Source organism: Podarcis erhardii (assembly GCF_964252035.2).
Source record: "Podarcis erhardii genome assembly, chromosome: 8".
NCBI classification, from domain to species: Eukaryota; Metazoa; Chordata; class Lepidosauria; order Squamata; family Lacertidae; genus Podarcis; species Podarcis erhardii.
This window is the reverse complement of record NC_138499.1, coordinates 54,334,387-54,353,579: the sequence shown is the minus strand read 5'-3', so window position 1 is coordinate 54,353,579 and position 19,193 is coordinate 54,334,387. Positions and strand designations below refer to the sequence as shown.

General features: G+C 39.8%; 1 protein-coding gene across 3 annotated transcripts in view; it reads left to right on the top strand.

Annotated features, from left to right (window-relative positions):
• Nucleotides 1-19,193, top strand: part of RTTN (rotatin) — an 89,023-nt gene that overhangs the window by 7,512 nt on the left and 62,318 nt on the right. For 2 of the 3 annotated variants that reach the window (XM_081875070.1, XM_081875069.1), the window contains exons 8-21: nucleotides 959-1,124; nucleotides 2,354-2,529; nucleotides 3,645-3,760; nucleotides 4,634-4,804; nucleotides 6,914-7,126; nucleotides 8,619-8,731; nucleotides 9,603-9,729; nucleotides 10,200-10,325; nucleotides 11,783-11,899; nucleotides 12,916-13,052; nucleotides 13,942-14,116; nucleotides 15,467-15,566; nucleotides 16,871-16,959; nucleotides 18,416-18,533. In XM_081875070.1, the coding sequence (XP_081731196.1) occupies nucleotides 959-1,124; nucleotides 2,354-2,529; nucleotides 3,645-3,760; nucleotides 4,634-4,804; nucleotides 6,914-7,126; nucleotides 8,619-8,731; nucleotides 9,603-9,729; nucleotides 10,200-10,325; nucleotides 11,783-11,899; nucleotides 12,916-13,052; nucleotides 13,942-14,116; nucleotides 15,467-15,566; nucleotides 16,871-16,959; nucleotides 18,416-18,533 (1,944 nt within the window). The remainder of the gene's footprint in view (nucleotides 1-958; nucleotides 1,125-2,353; nucleotides 2,530-3,644; nucleotides 3,761-4,633; nucleotides 4,805-6,913; nucleotides 7,127-8,618; nucleotides 8,732-9,602; nucleotides 9,730-10,199; nucleotides 10,326-11,782; nucleotides 11,900-12,915; nucleotides 13,053-13,941; nucleotides 14,117-15,466; nucleotides 15,567-16,870; nucleotides 16,960-18,415; nucleotides 18,534-19,193) is intronic. The other variant, XM_081875071.1, reaches the window with a different exon arrangement.

The window sequence follows — 19,193 nt, the reverse complement described above, 5'->3', positions numbered from 1 at the left end:
CTGTTTGCTGGAGACTGCTATTCAGTCCACATTGCTAATACCAGGTGGGGTGAACATAAGGAAGAGAAAACACAGGTGGTCAGGATTTAGACTTGCCTTGCATATTTTATTATTATTTATTAAATTTATATTCCTCCCTTCATCTGAGGATCACAGGGTGGTTACAGTATAAAAATACAAAAATACAAAATGTAATAACAAACAAAACCATAACCCCTCTCCGATATTATTTATGCTTCCTGCAGCTAGGAAGCCTGTTCCTCCTTAGATATTTTTCATATTTACCTGAGTTTTGCTTGAAACAACAGTGTGTTTTCTGGGAATCAAAGTATTTACTGACAGGAAGTTGGTAAGAGATTCAGACTCCCAAGAGATAGTGTATCCAACTAGTGTTGATACACTGTTGCACTGGCACAAAGATGCAACAGAGAATAGAGAGTTGTTGAGGCAAATAGTGCAAAGATAATTAGTTTGGTTCTGCTTGCCTCACATAGGATGTTAATATAGCTGTTGATGTGTAAATTGGCAGATCCACGGCTCAAGCTATTGCATGATTGTGCCTCCTGTCTCTGCCTTACAAGTTTTTAGATTCACTAAGTAAGCTTGAATATAGAAGGAATGCATCTGAAAACAAATATTTGATCAAAGTTCACAGCATAATTCATTAAAGCAAGTCTTTTTACAAGTTTTTTAAAAAACATTTCCATTGCTTAAAAAATATATAGTGGAAGGAAACCTACCAAAATAAGAATTATTCAAGATAAATTTTTAGTAGCAAAAATAGCAGTCTTTCCAGTGTTGGTCTGAAGTGCATTCTGAATGTTGACCTAAATCCTGGCTTATATTCAATTGTATTCTACTGGATAGAAAACATTGTAAATTTCTTGAAGTGTTGTCCATCTTATTTGTTATGTGCTTGCTGCACACAAAAGCCTGATTGTCATTAATGTCATATAAGGTACCATTTCCCAGAATTCCTCAGTGTCTTATGGCCACGATGCTAGAAGATCCGTTCATTCTCAGAATGCATCCCCTGGAAGTAGTAGTCCTCGACCTTCCGTGATAGGACGTACAGGTCAGCGTCCCAGAGGTGATGGTCAAGACTGGGATGCAGTATCTTCAAGGTTGGCCAGTAACATTTTTGTTGTATACCATATACTTGTTATCCTATTTCAGTCGGTAGCCTTTGTTTGTTTCAAATTAAAGATTGGAGCTTCTGTACTTTAAATGTGTGTTACTAGCCTCATGCGTTATAGAACCAAGCTTGAAACTTTAAAATCTATTATTCCTGTCTAGAAATCATTACAAATGTCGGACAGCACTGTAAGTATTGACCATGACTTCCTGTATGTGACAGCAGTGCATAGGCAAAGGGGTGCAGATATAGAGCCGTCTTCTTAGAACTGATTGAGAAAACCACATGTTAAGATCCACATACATGCAGAGTTAACGCAATAATAGGTTGAGGGTCATGCATGCTGAATGAACCACATAATTCAGTTCATTTCTTTTTGCTTACTGTTATTGTGAATGAATGAATGCCAATTGGCATGGGCTTCCCAGAGCAGCTGGAGTCTTGTAACTGATAGCTGCTAAGTCACCTGGAGGGTGCTCAGTGCTCCTGTGTGAAGCAGGTCTTCATCAAGAACGAAAATAACTGCAGAGCTAATAAGCAGGTAGAAGAAAACGTGTCTCTTTTCAGAGACTTGATGACTGGCTCGTTAATCACTACCCTTAGTCAAGAAGCAACGCAACTCTGAATGTCCCAAATTACCTTGGCAGACAGTATGCAAAATGTAGTATTTGGAATTGCGGTGTTTCTTTTTAAATATGAAGAATAAATGTCCACTGTACTCCTGTTCCAAAAAAGTAATACACACCAGGCTCTGTAAACCAGCAAAGAGATGCAGTGCCATCTTGTTAAAAAAAGGTAAAGGGACATAGCCTTGTGATTGTACCTTCGACTTCTTGTATTCAACCTCTTCTATCTGAAGGCTGCAGTATTGTGATAGCTTGGCCTAGTTTTCTGGTAATTTCCACCCAATTCATGCAGTGATTATAGAAGCAACGTGGGCAAGGTTTTTCACCAAAAGTTGGAGAAGCTGAGTAAAAGGAACACTCTGCCTATGTCGTGCATCACAGTGGTGCATTGAGAAGACTACACCACTGGTATGTTGGGTTTGAGGTGTGGATTGAGAAGGTAGAAGAAAGTGCCACCAGACAGCCAAAAGTGGTCCTCCAGTTACAGCATTTGACATGCAACATTTCCTATGCAGTTTGCTTTTTGCTACTTTGCAAATAGTAGGATAATTTGTATTGTGTATCAATAAGGTTGTTTGTTTGCTTTTTGCAGTGGAAGCAGTTCTCATGCTAATGCGAATTCAAGAGTTCACTCACCTTTGGATATGGGCCATATTGACCTGCCAGAACTGGAGAATGAGGATACTTTAGAGTTACAGTTCCAACAGCTTAGCCTTCCTCAGTTCTGTGTAGCCGTTTTGGAATATGCTGTTCCTCTTCTAAGAACGGGTAATTCTTTTTGAAAAAGGAATTCTGGGCTTATAACAGGCCAGGTGTTTTATAGCTGAAGCTTCTATTCATTCAAAATGTTAAGATATATATATGCCGCTAATGAAACTCAAAATAATTTGTATGCGTGAAACGAGGATACTCGGCAGAAGGCTTTTGAACATATTTACCTGCTGTGAATCTCTGTGCATTCTGTGGGCTCTTGCTAGGAATCCGAGCAACTTAAATTTTATTAATGTGTCCAGCAGCCATTATGAAAACAAACTTCTTTTGAAATCAATTTCTGTGTTTGCTTCCGACCTCACCTCTGCTTTACACTCATTTTATAGCTTTGAGCAACTCCATCTAGTTGAGTGATCTTTCCACTATAACCAAATAAATGCCAGACAAGAGCGAGTGACTTCACCAAGGTCACTAAGTGAGTTTGCTAAGCAAGTAGCAGGAAAAGTTTTCAGCAGGGAACAAAAGGTTGAAACAGGAGGTGCCTGCTATATCTCTATTGGCAGAGTATTCCATAAGACTGGGTCGATGACACTAAATGCTGTATTTTGGGCTGATGTCAAATGACCTTTCCCAGCTTGGGGGACAACAAACATCTAGTGGATGGTCACAATGATCAAGCTGGGATATAAGGGTTTAGGTGGTGCTTAAGGTACCTTAGACCTAAGTTGTTCAGGGCTTTGTAGATTAATATAAGTACCTTGAACCTGGCTCAGTAGATAGGCAACCAAGTGCAGATGTTTTAACAATGATATAGCATTGACTACAAGTGCCAGAAGGCTGAGGAGTGCTACTCTTTCAGTCCAGTGCTGAACATAGCCCTAAAGCTCAGAAGCTAATATGGTGCTTCTGATGCCCATCACACTGAGTTGTTCCAGGACACTATGGTCAATAGTATCAAAACCTGTGGAGAGAGCAAGCAGAAGTAACAGGGTGACGCTCTCCTGTCTCTTGCATTATATAGGCTATCCATCAGGGTTTTCATGGCTAATTCAGTTCTGAAACCGAGTCTTAAGCCAGATTGTAGTGGATCTCAATAACCAAATTAATTAATAGAAATTCCGTCCTATAATATCCTACTTTGATACCTTACCGTTACCTGTGTAAATTCTCAGGTAGTAAGAAAGTGACCATGCACGTTCTGGAGTGCCTGGCCGAGGACCTGCTGCTTATTTCTGATGCCGTGTCTGAAGATGTTTGGGAAGACAACAGTCTCTTTGGGCTGGAACTTGTGAGTATCTCTGATGTGTCTTGGATTTCTGTCTTGGATTTGTGAGTCTCCCTTTGTAGACATGGCTTAGAAACCTCCATTTCCTTTATATCGGTTTCTAGTCCATTTTATGTCTAGAATTTAGAATGGGCCGCATATGCATATATTTTTTAAGAAACTATACCCCCCGCCCAATTTTGGCTAGTAATATAATAATTTGACAAATCCTTAGAAGTCCAAAATAGCTGAACATTCTTAAAGCAGAAATTCATCAATTAATCTGTGTAAGAATGCTCTGCTTGAATCAAACATATAAACTTGTTTTTGAGAAGCAGATAACATATGGGCTTGCTGGACTTTTATGGAAAGAAGGAATTTTCACAGCGGGGGTGCCACCCCTGAGGGAGCCCTGCTATAGCAGGTCTTACTTTTCCAGAAAAAGTTATATGGAGGCAGCAGAGAAACAAAATTTCAGAACATTTTGAAACCATGCAAGAAAAAAATGGAAATTTTGTAGAAAACTGAAGGCAGCAGAAACATATTTTTTTTTTCGGGGGGGGGGGGGGAGTCCTTGGGGGACAGGAGACACAGAATTCCTCCCATTTTTCCTCCCAATGAGGAACCACATCCCTATGTGCAACAGACTTCTCCAATGAATTGTAACAGTTGAGGAAACTAAAATAACTTTATATCGTGTTTCTAATGAGCTGTAGGGAACCATCTTACAGCATGAGGACAAGCTGGAAAAGTCTTTAAAAAGATGAGAGCACATGTGTGAAATTCACTGGATGTCGTTTATCTTGTTCTAAGAGTATCTCCTGTAATGACTGAGTATATTGCTGTCATATACCGTTCATAAATATTGAACTTAATGAACTTCCTTTTAATCTGCAGAAGGAAAAACTGCTTGGAGTCCTAGATACCCTGGGTGAAACCATGTCTTACCACAAAAATAATGCAAGTTCAGAGCAGCCTGAGCTTGTGATCATCCACCACAGAATGGCATATGTTAGTGTTTCACTTTTCACCATTCGACTAGTGCAGTCACTTATACCTGTGGAAAAGGTGAGACTCTTCACTACTTGAAAGACTACTTTAAAAAAAAAGCATATTAAGAAAATCAGTAAAATCAGTGCGGAATGTGGTATAGTTATTCTTTTGAGTGATATGCGCTATAACTTCACTTGGTGCAAAAAATGAAAGCATCTAATTTGAACTTTAATTCTTGCTTTATTCCCTAATGACAGGTGTCCAGTCTGCTGCTGTCAGCACCAGACATCTGATAATTTGTATGTGCATGTGTGTTTGCCTGTATTTGAAAAAAGTGGAAAATGTGCTCCATAAATATTTCCTTGTAGACAAGATTAATATTAAAAGGTTAAAATGCATTCCTGGAAGCAGGTGGTTTAAGTCTGATCATATCAATAGGTAAAATTTCATTAGCGATAACCAAATAATATGTTCTCCCTAGTTCCTGAAAGCATTTAGGCCAATAATTAGCTGATACTATTGTTTTATGTGGTGTTTTTTTTTTTTTTTACATGGGATCAGCAGATGCTTGGTGATTTTATTCAGTACAGAGAGGTGACTCTGAAGAGTTCAGTTTTTTTTGGGAAAAATCCTTATTACATTGGTTAACTATCAAAAGACTGTGCTGTTCATGCAGATTATGCATGCATGAAGCTGGAATAAAACATTAGCACCCCGCTGTGTCTTAAAGTATTTGGTGTTGGAGTATTATAAAGGAACAGTAAATCTTAAAATGTGGATTAGATGTGCTGTCTGCCATCTGGTGGTTAAAGAAAATAACGTAGTTCAGCCTACATCCCAGTTAATCCAGATGTGCTTTAGGGCTGATGCACACAGTATGTGTCCTGTACAGAGAGAATTTTTACGTACTTAAAATATGTGAAGCAGGCCTTAGTTCTATTTACACCCATTCTGAATGGGGCGGGCCTTCTCTTTTAATTTTGTTGCTTCTTGATAATGGTAAGGGGCAATAAATGCATAGCTGTAGCTGCAAAAGCACAACAAAGATGCTGGCTGAACATTGTGTGGATCCAGCTGCTGTAAATTCAGGTGCTGTATGTCCCACCCTAAACAGCTATTTGCTGGTTCAGAAGCTTTAGCTGTCATAGCCACTACAGTGGTACCTCGAATTACAAATGCCTCAGGTTACAAACGCTTCAGGTTACAAACTCCACTAACCTGGAAGAGCCACCTTGAGTAGAGAACTTTGCCCGAGGATGAGAACGCAGCAAGTGGCCCCATTAGCAAAAGCACGCCTCTAGTGAAGAACAGTTTCAGGTTAAGAACGGACCTTATGAATTAAGTTCATAACTAGAGGTACCACTGTACTTTCTAAAATAGGTAGCTTGTGGCTGGAGTAGCTAGCTAATGTGGTGCCCTCAGATCTGGGGGACTGCGATTACTGTTGATCCTCAGGGATCATGGGAACTGTAGTCTAGAACATCTGGAAGGCAATGCTACAACATATATACCGGGGGTTCTGCGATAATTTTTTTTGAAGTAAGAAAGGTCTTGTTCGGAACTATTGTGTGTGCAGTCTCCCCTTTTTAGAGGGGAAGTTCAGTACTTAGGATACCATCGCTTAACAGTTCCTGCTACACCAGAATGTGTAGAATCTGATACCCTCAGATTAATGACCTGAAGAGAAGTAATAAAGGAGGTGCAGTAATGCATGCTAGGCCCAGAATTTGAAAAGCCTTAAATTCTTCTCAGAAGCTCACTGATAGTGCCATGTGTTATATTGGTGAACTTCTGTCATTAAGAGATGGGCTGCCAAATTTTGTGCAGTTCCTGTATGGTTTTAGGGGTTGTTCCCTATGCAGTGCATTTGGAACTCAAAATACACAGCCTTATCTAATTCGGAAATTGCAACTGTAAGCTCATATAGGATTTTGCCTTGGCCAGTCGATCACTTTTCGGCATTGTTATTTAGCTCAAATTCTATAGGTACCACCTCATGACCAGACACATCGCTTTGAATGAAAACATTAGCTTAGCACACTTGCAGATAAATGTTCATATTTTTTGAGGGAATTGTTTGTGTTAAAAATTATTTACAAATAAATAACATAATAAAAATAATACCTAATTTTTGTACTTATTTTCAAATAGACTCTCAGTCTGTTCTGTCCTCCCTTTCTTAAGGCTGACCATGTTTTACCAGAGAGTTTACTAGCGGCTTTATTTGACCTTTCCGTGGACATGCCTTTCTCCTTGGAATATCCAAGTATTCATGACTCTGTCATAGCTTATTTGGAACAAATGAATTCAGAAAACTACAGCATCTATAAACAAGCTGCAGAGGCTGCCTATTCTGTTGAGTGTACCTGTAACTTTATGGCAGAAGTCCACAAGGAGGTAGGAAACATTGAATTCAGTGATCCAAGTGGGGAATTTTAATCCAGTTGATTTTCATATATGTTGTGGTGGTGTCCTTTTAAATAGCTTTTGGATATATATAGTTTTAAATTTGTTTTGATATATGCAAATGTTTTGGCTGTTCTTATATATGCAGTTGCTCTGTGTGTTTTTATTGTATTGTAAATCACCTCAGGATGCTTCATGGGAAGCGACCCGTAAATGAAATAATAATAATAATAATAATAATAATAATAATAATAATACAACAACAACAACAGTAAAAATAATGATGATAATAATTTGTTCTTGACAATTTATATACCACTTAATTATAATGCTCTCATAAGCAGTGTATGAGTATCTCCGTGCAACCCTCCCCCCCTCACTCCAGTCAAAACTAGAAAATCAGAACTTAGGTTTTAAAAGTCTCAGTAGCCACCAGCAGGAAGTGAGCCTGTCTTAACTCAGCTGGAAGGGAGTTACATAAAATTGGGCTCACAGTACTGAATGCCAAGCTCCTGGTGGATACAGGCCATGCATCTGAACCATGGGGAACCACAAATAGTGACTTTCTTTAAGACCTCAGTGATTTGGCAGTGTAAACTGTGTAATGGGGTGATAGCCTTTGTTGAAGAATTATTTCATCAGTGTTCCATAATAAGGGCAAGAGGGTGAAGGTCTACGTTTTACCATTCTGAGTTCTTTTCATCCTTGGGTAGCGAGGAGTGTGAGAAAGTGTCCTTTTGGGGGAGAGAGGACAGCTTGGCCTGACTGATGCATGGGTAAAAATGTCATCAAGTTGTTTTAATCTTATATATGCTTGTTACATCTCAAGAGCTAGCCCTGTTCACAATAGGGTTAGTTTCTAAGATGTATCAAGATAATGATGATAATGGGTATGTCAGTTTGTTGTGTTTTACAGATTATATTATTTACTTGTTGCCATCGCTATCCAAAGCACTTCCTTGTCTCTACTGTTCCCTCTGCATGGAAAAATAATCACGTTGCTACTCATGAACAACCTTAGAAGTTCTCTTAGCTGTGTCGACATAAATGATCTTCCCGTAGTGCCACACACCCTGCCATAGAATGAGTTGCGCTAAGGTTATTGGAGGTATTTTGAGAGAACCATCTATTGCCCCATGGTATTTCAATAGTACACTCCTCTTGGATTGTACGACTTAGTGAAATCATGCTGCAATGTGGGCAGGCTTAGGCAGGCTTGATCTATCCTTGGTCCTACTTGCCAATAAAATTTAGTCTTGTGTTATTTAAGTGTATTACATTGTGGTATTAATGGGTCTGCTGTAGACTGGTTCTGGGTGTATGTGTTGCATTTTTGACGGCTACTATTCCTAGTTGCATCCATTGTAATTAAAAAATGATTACTTGTTTGAAAGATAATGCTTGTTCATTAACCCTTAAGTGACCTGTTTCAGTATTTTTTTAAAAAAATTAAATTCTGTGATTCATATGTACTCTTTTGTAGGGAGAAAATAATCTTCTTGATCTACTGGAGATGGTAGAACAGGCCCTAAAAAGTCTCCCATATCATCAGCACTTCCCTCTACTTCAGGAATTCCTCAGCATTTGCTCAGACATGTAAGCATATGGCAACTTAACTTGCAAAAAAGCCCCATGTCATGATGCTGGAGACAAGAGTACAGGGCTATTTTTAAAAGTATGGGGCTATAGTTAAATTGTTACGCTGTCTGTCTGTCATAAATTTAGCCAGTAGTAAGTGCTGGCTTACAACACAATCCTATACACTCCTATCTGGAAGTAAGAGTGCCATCCTGTCCTCTTAGGTAAGTGTGTATAGGATTGCAGTCCTGTCTTACGTAGTGCCATAGATACACAGGATGATTTGCAGGGCAGTACATGCGAAGAAGGAGGCTCCTGCTCAAGGATCCCGCCATCCCTGTAGTCCGCCTTAAGAATGTTGGTTAAAAGGCACCCTTTAAATTGTATAAAGCAGTAGCAGCCTGTATGGTAGGGCAGAGTTGTGCTCCCAACACCGTACCACTGTCCCCATATTGACACAGGAAAGTGCACTGTAGCATATGTTTCTTCAGAAATCAGTCACATCCTCACCATACATTTAAAGTAATGGCTTCACCCAAGGAATCCTGAAAGCTCTACTTTTGTTAAGGGTTGTTGAGGTGGAAATTTACTAGGAAGCCCCTCACAACATTACAGTTCCCAGCGCCCTTAGAAATGACAGTTCTTAGGATTCTTTGGGAGACGCCGGGGCCATTAAAGCGATGTCTTTAAAAGTATGGTGTGGAGGTGGCCAAAGTCGACAGCCTAACAATTAACCATACAGCTACAAAAGATGAGGAAGTAACTGAATTAGTTGTAAGCTCCCGAGTGCCTTGGCTAGGGGGAATCTGCACCCCAAGGCTTAACGAATTGGCTGCCCATGTCTCAGAGCAATTAATTTCTCTTCGTATTGAATTATTTCTGTTTGTAGCTGGAAGTCTGCGCAAGCTAGCCCGTTGCTGCAGGCAGAGAGTCAGAAGGTTCTCCTCCATCTGTTGTCCCATCCTCTGCCGAATATACGAACTGAAGCCTATCGCTACTGCCTCAAAACTGTTAAGGTTAGCATTTAAAATGGCTTGCAATTTACTTCCAAGCTAAAGAAAGATTTCTTTTTCTTCCCTACCATTTAGTAATCTCATAGGAACAGTCTGTTTCAAAAGCTGCCTTAGTCGTGTTGGGCTGAAAACCCAGCGTTTTGCTGTATGATGTTAAGCTTGCTTGGCATGAATTATGCCTGAGCACGTTCAGATTTTTCTGAGTTTCACAGAGGAGAGGGATGTGTCTACACAATTTCTTTGTCTCTATTCCCTGTCCACCTGCTAAATCACACTTTATTATAGTTCTTCTCATTTGGTGTATATAAAAAGCTGCTCGCTTAAGGCAGATAAACAGAGCCAACAGCCCAGCCCTTAGCATCCATTTTAGTTAATGGTGTCATTATTATCTTGCTGGAAATAGCTTGACTGTTTGTGCATGGCTTCAATATTGTCAAGACAATACTTAGCTGTCTTTTATGTATTCTTTCTAGGAATGTTTAGGAATTCATAATGCCACTAAACCTGTTTCTTCAGTCAGCTATGGAATACATTTTCTGCTTCATCCCAAAGTTCTCTATGAAATCTGTAGTTTTGGCCTTCAAGATTCCCATCATGAGGTACTACATTTTGTTCATCTTATCCTCTGTTAGTTAATCAGTATGTTGAGAGGTATTGCATACACCAAAGGACTTTCTAAACGTCCAAAGTTTTTTCTTTCATTAGTGGAATTTACCTCAGAATGTTTCAACTGAGTCATAAGAATGGTGGGGAATTTGAAGAAGACCTTGTATTTTTATTTTTTTTATGTGACTAAGTTTTGTGTAGTCCAAGGATGTCATCATAACAAAATTCTCCTCTTCTCCCATTCAAGGGAATTGGATTCTGGGAAATGGGGCCTTGCCAAGTGGCCCTTTTCTTCATAGTGTTAACTGTCCCTGCTGTTTTTCAGTGAAGCTAATATGAAGTTTCACTGAAGCTAATATGTAACCATGCTTTCTGAACTTGAAGACTCCTTATCTGGAGCTTATGCTTTATGTTGCATGTAAAAACAACACACAACTGCTTCTAGAAGCACTATGTTGTTTCAGGCAGAGGAAATATTCTATTATGGCAGCTACTGTATATAGAGAATAAGGTGGTGTGTTGATAGTAAGAGGAACAGTTATGACAAGTTTGCAAGGCATTACTAGAATAAAATTTCTTATATCTTTGTTTTGACAGTGTATCTGCTAGTGTCTGTAAAGGTGTTCAGAGCACTGTCAGGTCATAGATAATTTTCAAAGGGTGGTATTAAAGTAAGTTTTACTTTGAGTAGACCCGTTAAAATAAATGAACATTAGTTACATTCATTAATTTCAATAGGTTAACTCTTGAGTAAAACTGACTTGAATACCATCCAGTATTTTCAACCTGAAAATGTGGACAAGATGCAGTCCATCCTATGTGGAAGTGGTCTAGGCACTCAGGTAGACTGGTGTGGGAAAGTACATTTGTTGTCATGCATCTGGGACCCAGCTATGTTATTCTATATCTTGAGTTGTGGAAGGAGACACAGTCAATCTCTACCATCATACTGTTGGGTTTCTGAGCCTTCAGGGAATGGTTCCATACCTTTTCAAGCTTGTTCTTCATTTTGAATGTGAGAAACGTTCAGATCAGAGATTTCTTACTAGAGATTCGGTACCAGGTTTGTTGACATGTACTCAAAGGATAGAACAAAGTTCAGGTATTGTGCTGAGATTTATCCCCCCATTGCAGTCAGTCTGCTCTGTGTGAAGTAAGCAAAGCAAACCACCAGTTGTAAAACATGCCCTAAACCTTAAGGCAGGGAAGCTCTTTTTGCCATTTTTGGGTGGATGCTTTGCTACAAGGCAGCTGAGTCTTGCACTCTACTTGAAGACTATTTGATAACAGTAGGCTCATGATAGTATTTCACCACAGTTGGATTTCAAACAAAGCAGAAAACTATTTGATGTTAAAGCTTCCAAGGCACAGCCTAATTTCCCTTTATGGCACCAACAAATTGGTTTGACCACTCTTTATTCTGCTACCTTGCCTTCTCTCATTAAAACAGGTGTGCTCAGCCGCCACTTTTATGCTGATGTATCTTCTTCAGGGCCGATTGATGATGGCAGCAGTGACCTGGAACAAGTTTATTGAGGCCCTCTATCCTGTTGTTCCAATTCTTCAGGTAATTTCGACTTCTCGGAGCACAGTTTATCTTGAACTAAGCTTAATTGCTTTGCCAATAGGAGCAGCAATGACATTACACAATAGGGAAAGATGGATATTTATAAACATGGCGGCCAGGCAAATAAGGAATGGAGGAGCAATCAATATACTTGTTCATTGGATATTCTGAGTGAATGCTGGACAACAATGTAGCATTAGGCTTATTTCGAAATGGGAAAGCTTAATTTCAAATGGATTATCCAGCATTTTTCTGAATAGTTCTTCAGAACCTTATTCTTCCTAACCATCTTAAATCCACATTGATCCTGACTCGGGGGACAAGTTATAGATTTCCTTGTATATCTTGAAGTTTCTTGGTAGCTCAATTTGCTGTAGAATCATTGCTCCTCCTATCTCATGAGATTAATCCCAGCCATTTTATGACCATGAGAATAGTAGTGCTGATCCGAAACACCAGAGGTCACGTTTAAGAAACATGTGAGCATACATGTTCACTCATTCATGAAATACAAATTGTGGTGAAAGGTTTACCACACAGCTTTGGTGTGTAGTGAAACTGCCAGAACAGTTTGGAACGTGTGTGTTTGTGATCTTTTGAAAATTGAAAATAAAATAAAATAAAGAAACTGCCAGAACAGTGGGGCAAATCAGGATTGATGGGGGGCAATGGAACCATATACCCTTTCATACTCCCCTCTGATGCAGCAGCCAATCAAGGGAACAGTGGTTGTGAACTGGTATGAAAAATGTACAAAGGCTTTTTTTCTTTTTCTTTTTAAATAACGAAACATTTCCAGTCTTCTGAAATTATAAGTGAACCTCTCGAAAATTTGGTGGAGCACTTGTTCATATAGTGTTGATGGTGTTGAGCAACCACCCATCCAATGAATTTGGCCTACAAACTTGAAATTGCCCATTACTCAGGGTGAATTTACTGTTGCCAAGAAAATTATTACAATGCATGACTTATTATTCTGTTAAATGGTCGATGTGAACTTTTAAATGCACACTTAGGGCTATGCAGACACAGAAGACGCTCTGGGTAGTTGCATCCTCTCACTGAGTGAAACAAATGCTGAAAAAGAAGGGATTCTCCCCAGAACTACAAGACTTAAAGCTGCCTTGCGTCTTCTGTTCTCAAAAAAACCATTGTGAGTATATCTGCAATTTTTTTTGTGTGTGTATGAGGAAGACTGGCATTACATCTGTCATTATGACCTGCTTCTTGCAGAGAATTCTAGATGAACTAGATTGACTTTCAAGTGCAGGTGGTACTGGACACCCCAATAGCATTTTTTCTATGGAAATTTAATTTGGACTACTTTAAGCAAGGAAAGGGGGAAAAAATGTAAGGGACAATGCTGCCACTCAATAATTTTTCTCAGAGAAAAGTAGCACCATCAAAATGCTCAGAATTAAATAAATTAGGCCTATCTGTAGATCTCCAGACACTTGACTGAAGAAGAAGGAGAAGAAGAAGAAGATGATGATGATGATGATTTTGGATTTGATATCCCACTTTATCTCAAAGCGGCTAACAATCTCCTTTCCCTTCCTCCCCACAATAAACACTCTGTGAGGTGAGTGAGGCTGAGAGACTTCAGAGAAGTGTGACTAGCCCAAGGTTACCCAGCAGCTGCATGTGGAGGAGCGGGGAAGCGAACCCGGTTCACCAGATTACAAGTCCACCGCTCTTAACCACTACACCACACTGAAGCGCAGGAGCAAATAAGTAGGGGGACATAGTTAGGTGCCACTGAAGTAGAGTGAGCAGCTGAAGAGACTCTTTGTTTAAATCTGGTTGGTTGGTTCTTTATATATTCAAACACTACTTCAGCCCAGTGTGGTATAAGATATTGGGGAAGTTCAAGTAGCAGGTGTACTGAAAACATTGTATCCTATTTAGAAGGGGATGGGGACTGAACACCAAGCATTTCTGCATATATGTGTCTACTTTAAAATTTCAGGGCATTGGGGATAAACTGAAGAGCAGGAAATGTTTTCTAGGGAAAATTCAAAGCATACCTTTTATTTCCTCAGAGTCCGTTCCACGGCACTCAAACACTTGATGTTTCATCTTACGACTGAAGAAGAGGCAACCCTGAGGCACCCACTACCACAGAGTAGTGTCCTTTCAAGCATCCCTAACTTACTTATTGTGGAAAAGACTGTTGAACTCAAGCTGGGAGATTCAGCAAGAGAGTCAGTATTTAAGGTGAACAAAGGAGCCTTTTAGCAGAGATTGCTAGCATTGAACTGGAGCTGTATCCCCCAATGCAAGAGGGTTCTAGTGTTGAAGATGCTGTTGAAAATATTCTGTGCCAGCGTTGAGGAGAAGCGTGGGTTTCCTGGTAGTCACTGTGACCTGAGGGACGTGACTGATCCAGAGGAAAATGATAGATATGGAAAGGAGGGAAAGGAACAGGTTAGAGGAGAGAACAAGCTGTGGGGTGAAAGAATCTGCTGTCATGGGGTCCTACAGAGATCGAGCAGACTGAATGAAGCATGGAACGGCTTGAGTGACGAAGAGATCCAGGGAGACTGTATAAGCAATTTTAAAAAATTGGGTTCCTGAGGCGGAAGGTCAGTCAACTGGCACTTGTTGAGGGATACTTCGGGTAATGCTAACCAATGAAATATGTTAGTCCATGTTTCTAACTTCAGTCTGTTTGGGTGGTCTTAAAGGTGAAGGTTCTGAGCCAAGTGGGGCAAAGTGTCCTTAGTCCAGATCGTATCTGGGAATCAGTGACAAGTTTCCTATGTACAAAGCAGGGGTAAAGGAGTTTCTTAAGGAATGTCCATAGTTATTGATAAGACAGTGTGAGTTGAGGCAAGAAAGAGGCTTTTGTTTTCACCATGGTTAATTAATGACCAAGCGTAGGATCAAGCTTGTCTTGGCAGCTGGCAAAGAGATCAGGTGCAGAATTAGGCACTGGTATCCACCTGGGATTCTTGTACTTTTTATATTACTGTACATTGTAACTAAATTTACTTCCAATGAGGCCCCAAGCACAGCAAAACGTACAACCACGTTGTACAGTTTGCCTGTAGAGCAAAGCTAAAGGAGGAGTTTGTGGCATATGCAGAAACGAACACCTTGGCATCAGTACTTTAAGAGCAGATATGGACAACCTTTGTCCTTCCAGATGTTGCTGAGCAACAACTTCCATCAGCCCTGGCAAGCGTGGCCAATGTCCAGGGATGATGGGAGTTGTAGTTCAGCAATATCTGGCAGGCGAAACGTTCACCACATTTTAGGGACTTTGTAAGACCTCTTGTCCTCAAATTGCTGTGCAGTCAGCCCCAACCAGTGTAGCCACTGATCAGGAACGATAGAAGTTGGAGTCCAACAACGGGTTCCCTTGCCCTAGTATAAAATACACTAAATTGATACTGTGTTTGTGCCCAAACGATCCCCTCTAGCCACTTAACATTAGGCAGAATGAAACAACATCTGATCAAATAACCCTTATACAATTGAGCTGAAGGTGTCTCTGCCCCTGGTGGGATTACGAAGGCAAATATTTTTCCAGATAGATAATGGTATGTATCATTTTATTTTTAGGCTGAGACTGTTGAAAAGCTGTATGATATCTTTATCTCGGACACAATTGATCTAGTTTTGAGGAAGTCAGCAGCTGAGCAGCTAGCTGTAATTATGCAAGGTAATGTGTTTTTCCTACATACTTTTACCAGCAGCAGTTCACAGAGTTACTTCCTCCTTGGGAGTAGTTTTGGCATAATGTTTTAGGATGGATACTCCATCTAACCCCTTTTGAGGTAATCTTTTTGACTTGGATTGATTATTTCATGAATGATTTATTCTGACAATTGGAATAGGTTTGCACCCCATTGACTGATATTATTATCACAATATTTTGATATTATTATCACAATAACAAAAAGGATGTGGAGGGAACAAGAAAACAAGCGAATTCAGACACTGCGGAAGCAATTGTAACTTAGGTTATGGAGGGGTGGAGCTGCAGACCCACTACCACATCCCAAACCCTGCCAGTTCACACTGATTAGGGCAGAGGATGTGTGGGGTGGTTTCCTGTACCTTTTTTTGCTAGGCAGCTCTGAGCTGATGTAACTGAGGGGCCCAAACTGCAATGGGCATAAAGGTGCCACATCCTTCCCTGAAACACCCTGTTTTCATATTTTCTGATTGTTACGCCTGGTGGGGCATTCAACAATGGTAGCTTTCTGCCCCTCTGGCCAAAGCTGAGATTTCCACTGTGGCCTTTCCTTCAACTAGTGGTACTTGTCTTACCTGAAAGAGTCTATTAGAGAGGTAAAATGGCATCAGCATGGGACTGGGAGCTAGAGTGTAATTCTAAATCATTATAAAATTTACACACATTTTTGTGGCTCAGATAGAATACTCAGTTGCGGGAAGGGAGGGATAAGGAGCCAAGGTTGGTCCTAGCTGACCTGAAACATTGAACATGGCTTTGTTGCAATTGAGTGTTCCCCTCACTGCGAGTAGCAACTAATGAAATGGGATACCTCTTATAATGATGATGCGATGTTGTACATTTTGCGTGGTCCAGAGCAGGGGTTTCCAACAGGTCCCCTCCCCCACCAAAATGAGACTGTTGTGGGCAGTAGACTAAGTTGCAGTGATGTCCTTGGTTGCAGTGGTTGTTTGGTGTTCACACAGTTTGCAAATGTGCTGCTGGATCCCCAAAAGTTGGCAACTGTGATGTAAACTAGAGGCAGGGAGTAATAGCAGTAGAGGCAAGGCTTCTGTTTTCAGTGGAATCATATGGTTATCATAACAGCCAATTCTAGCTTAATGATTGCAGGGAAGAGGCACGCTTTCAGGGTGTCCTGGGTTTTACTTTTTGAAATATGGCAACCCACAAGTGTCTTCAAATTACGGTGCTAAATTATTAGTACATGTGTATAATACATGTGCCCAGCATTTGAGGCCTGCTAATTTCTGTCTTACTCCCCTTTCTAGATTCTAAAATGCATGAAATCATCAAAAAGATGGGTATCATAGACAAAATACTTTCCTACTTTGCTGAATGTGTTGACCAGGATGGCAAGGTAAAACAGAATAACAACAGGATATGACTTTTTTCAGCCTCCTCTTTCCATCTCAAATTACTGTATGTTTGATAAAAAATATTTCATATAGGAATTAGATACTTTAAAAATTCAGTTGTAAAAATAGGCAATTGAACACCCCACTTTAGTATTTCCACTTGATGAGCAATACTAATTGAGTTATTTGGCTCTTACCTTAACATAGTGATTAAGCACATGCAATTCAGTGGAAGATATCTTTTAACTTCCTGTTCTTTAAACCTGTTATCATCAGTCTGTATGTAACAACAAAAAATAACCAATGACCATAGTTCTGAATCTAGGGAAAGAGACTTGCAATTTAAGAATTCACAATAGTTTTATCAAATAACTTTCTAGGTTTGTGCCTTCAATATTCTTGGTGGGCATTTTTTTTTATCTGATAAAAATACTATTTAGACTTTGATTAGGTATAGCAGGGAAAATAAGTATTTTGAAGAATGCTCATTTTTGGCTTTGTCATATAGTAGAAGAAGAAACACTATGTTTGTAATCCTTGGACGCTAAACCATGTACAAAACAGCAAAAATACAATGAAATACTGCATAATACAATCCAGTTAAACGTAATCTAATAAAAAAATCAGACATAAACAGTCTGCAAAGTCTCAGTAACAGGTTTTGTTTTTCTGGTGTGGTCACTAGCCACATTGTGCTTTCCTCCCTCTGCATGTGAAAGGAGAACTTTTGAAGTTTTGTCTTGCAGTTTTGAACAAACCATAGGTTCCCTTTTCCTCAAAATATGGGAAAGTATTTTGTGGTTTGCACAAGTCACAGATAGTTATCAGAACCATGGTTATGAATGTGAACCGTTGTTTAGGATTATGGGTTAATTGCACCAGTGATATATGAGGCTTCTGTTCATTCAGATTTGCAAACTTCCTTGTTTAGAGTGGAACAAGTGTAAAGGTATGAGTAGTCTTACTTCATTCTTGTAATAATTATCCCACCCAAGATGTTACTTCTGAACCAGGTTATGTCTGCTTTCTGCCCTGTGGCTGAGAGACGTCCCAGTTGCAGACTCCCCACCACAGCAAGAAGAGACAATGCATTCTATATATGTCTTGAATCTCTTTCAAATTTCAATCTTTATTAGCCTTTGTGAGTGTCACAGAGAGAGGAGAATGCCCTAAGGATGAAAAAGATGAAAGACATGTTGTGAACTCGTTCCATTCCATGTATACCTTTACACCTGAATATTCAAGCATGAGTTTAAAAATGGTCATTGGTCCTCTAGGCCTGGGACAATGGACCTGTATATTAAAAGAAAAGTGAAAAATTAGGGCTTATTTAGGCTTTTTGAATTCTTTTTAAGTTTCCAGGGAAGCAGAGAGGGTTGGGAAAAAAGAGAGAAGGTACGCAAAGTGCCAGATGGCATAATGCATCGCTGTTAACGAAACGTTTTCTGGCTTTGGCAGGTTATGGGGTGTATGATGTTGCCATGTCTTACCCTGTTACGGAAACTTACATATGCAGATCCAGCTAAGCGGCTCTCCCTGGCCAACCAGCCATCTGTCTTGCTGGTGTTATTTAGAGGTAACTTTACAGAATTATAGCTAAAAACTGCGCATAGCCTTGTCGGTCCATTAAGGAGGAAAATGCAAAAGCCATAAGAGGGTAGGATTTTTACTGGAGTGTCGCATTTTATTTATTCGGTTAGTGGCTTAAATATCCAACATCACATTGTTGCTTCAGATATTAAGGCTAGGATGTCCCCAAAAGCTTACTTTTAAACTAGTTTTTAATGAATTACATAGAATTGGTTTATCATGTTACGTGGACCCGTTTCTTTATTTTAAAATCTGTTTCTGTTGTACAGCACAATCTTACATGTCAGAGATGGGGAACTTGTGAAACCTCCAGATGTTGGGCTACAGCCCCCATTAGCCAGTTGTCAGGGAACCGTAGCCCTCTAAGTGTTGGAACTATGGGTTCCCCGTTCCTGCTACACATGTTTGTTTGGAAACAAATTATTCTGTTTTAAAGGGACTTGCTCCTTAGTCCTTAGGACTGCAGCCTCTGTTTCCTTCAAAGAATACTGTAATTTAAGTACCAGTTTCTCATATACATACTCATTGAATGGTTTTTGATTACTGGAATTCAACTCCATTGGTCTTATAAATAAATTGCTGCCTCCTGATTTATTTGATCCCAGGACCACTGGCCACGATTACTAATGGTCTGGAATTCCAAAAC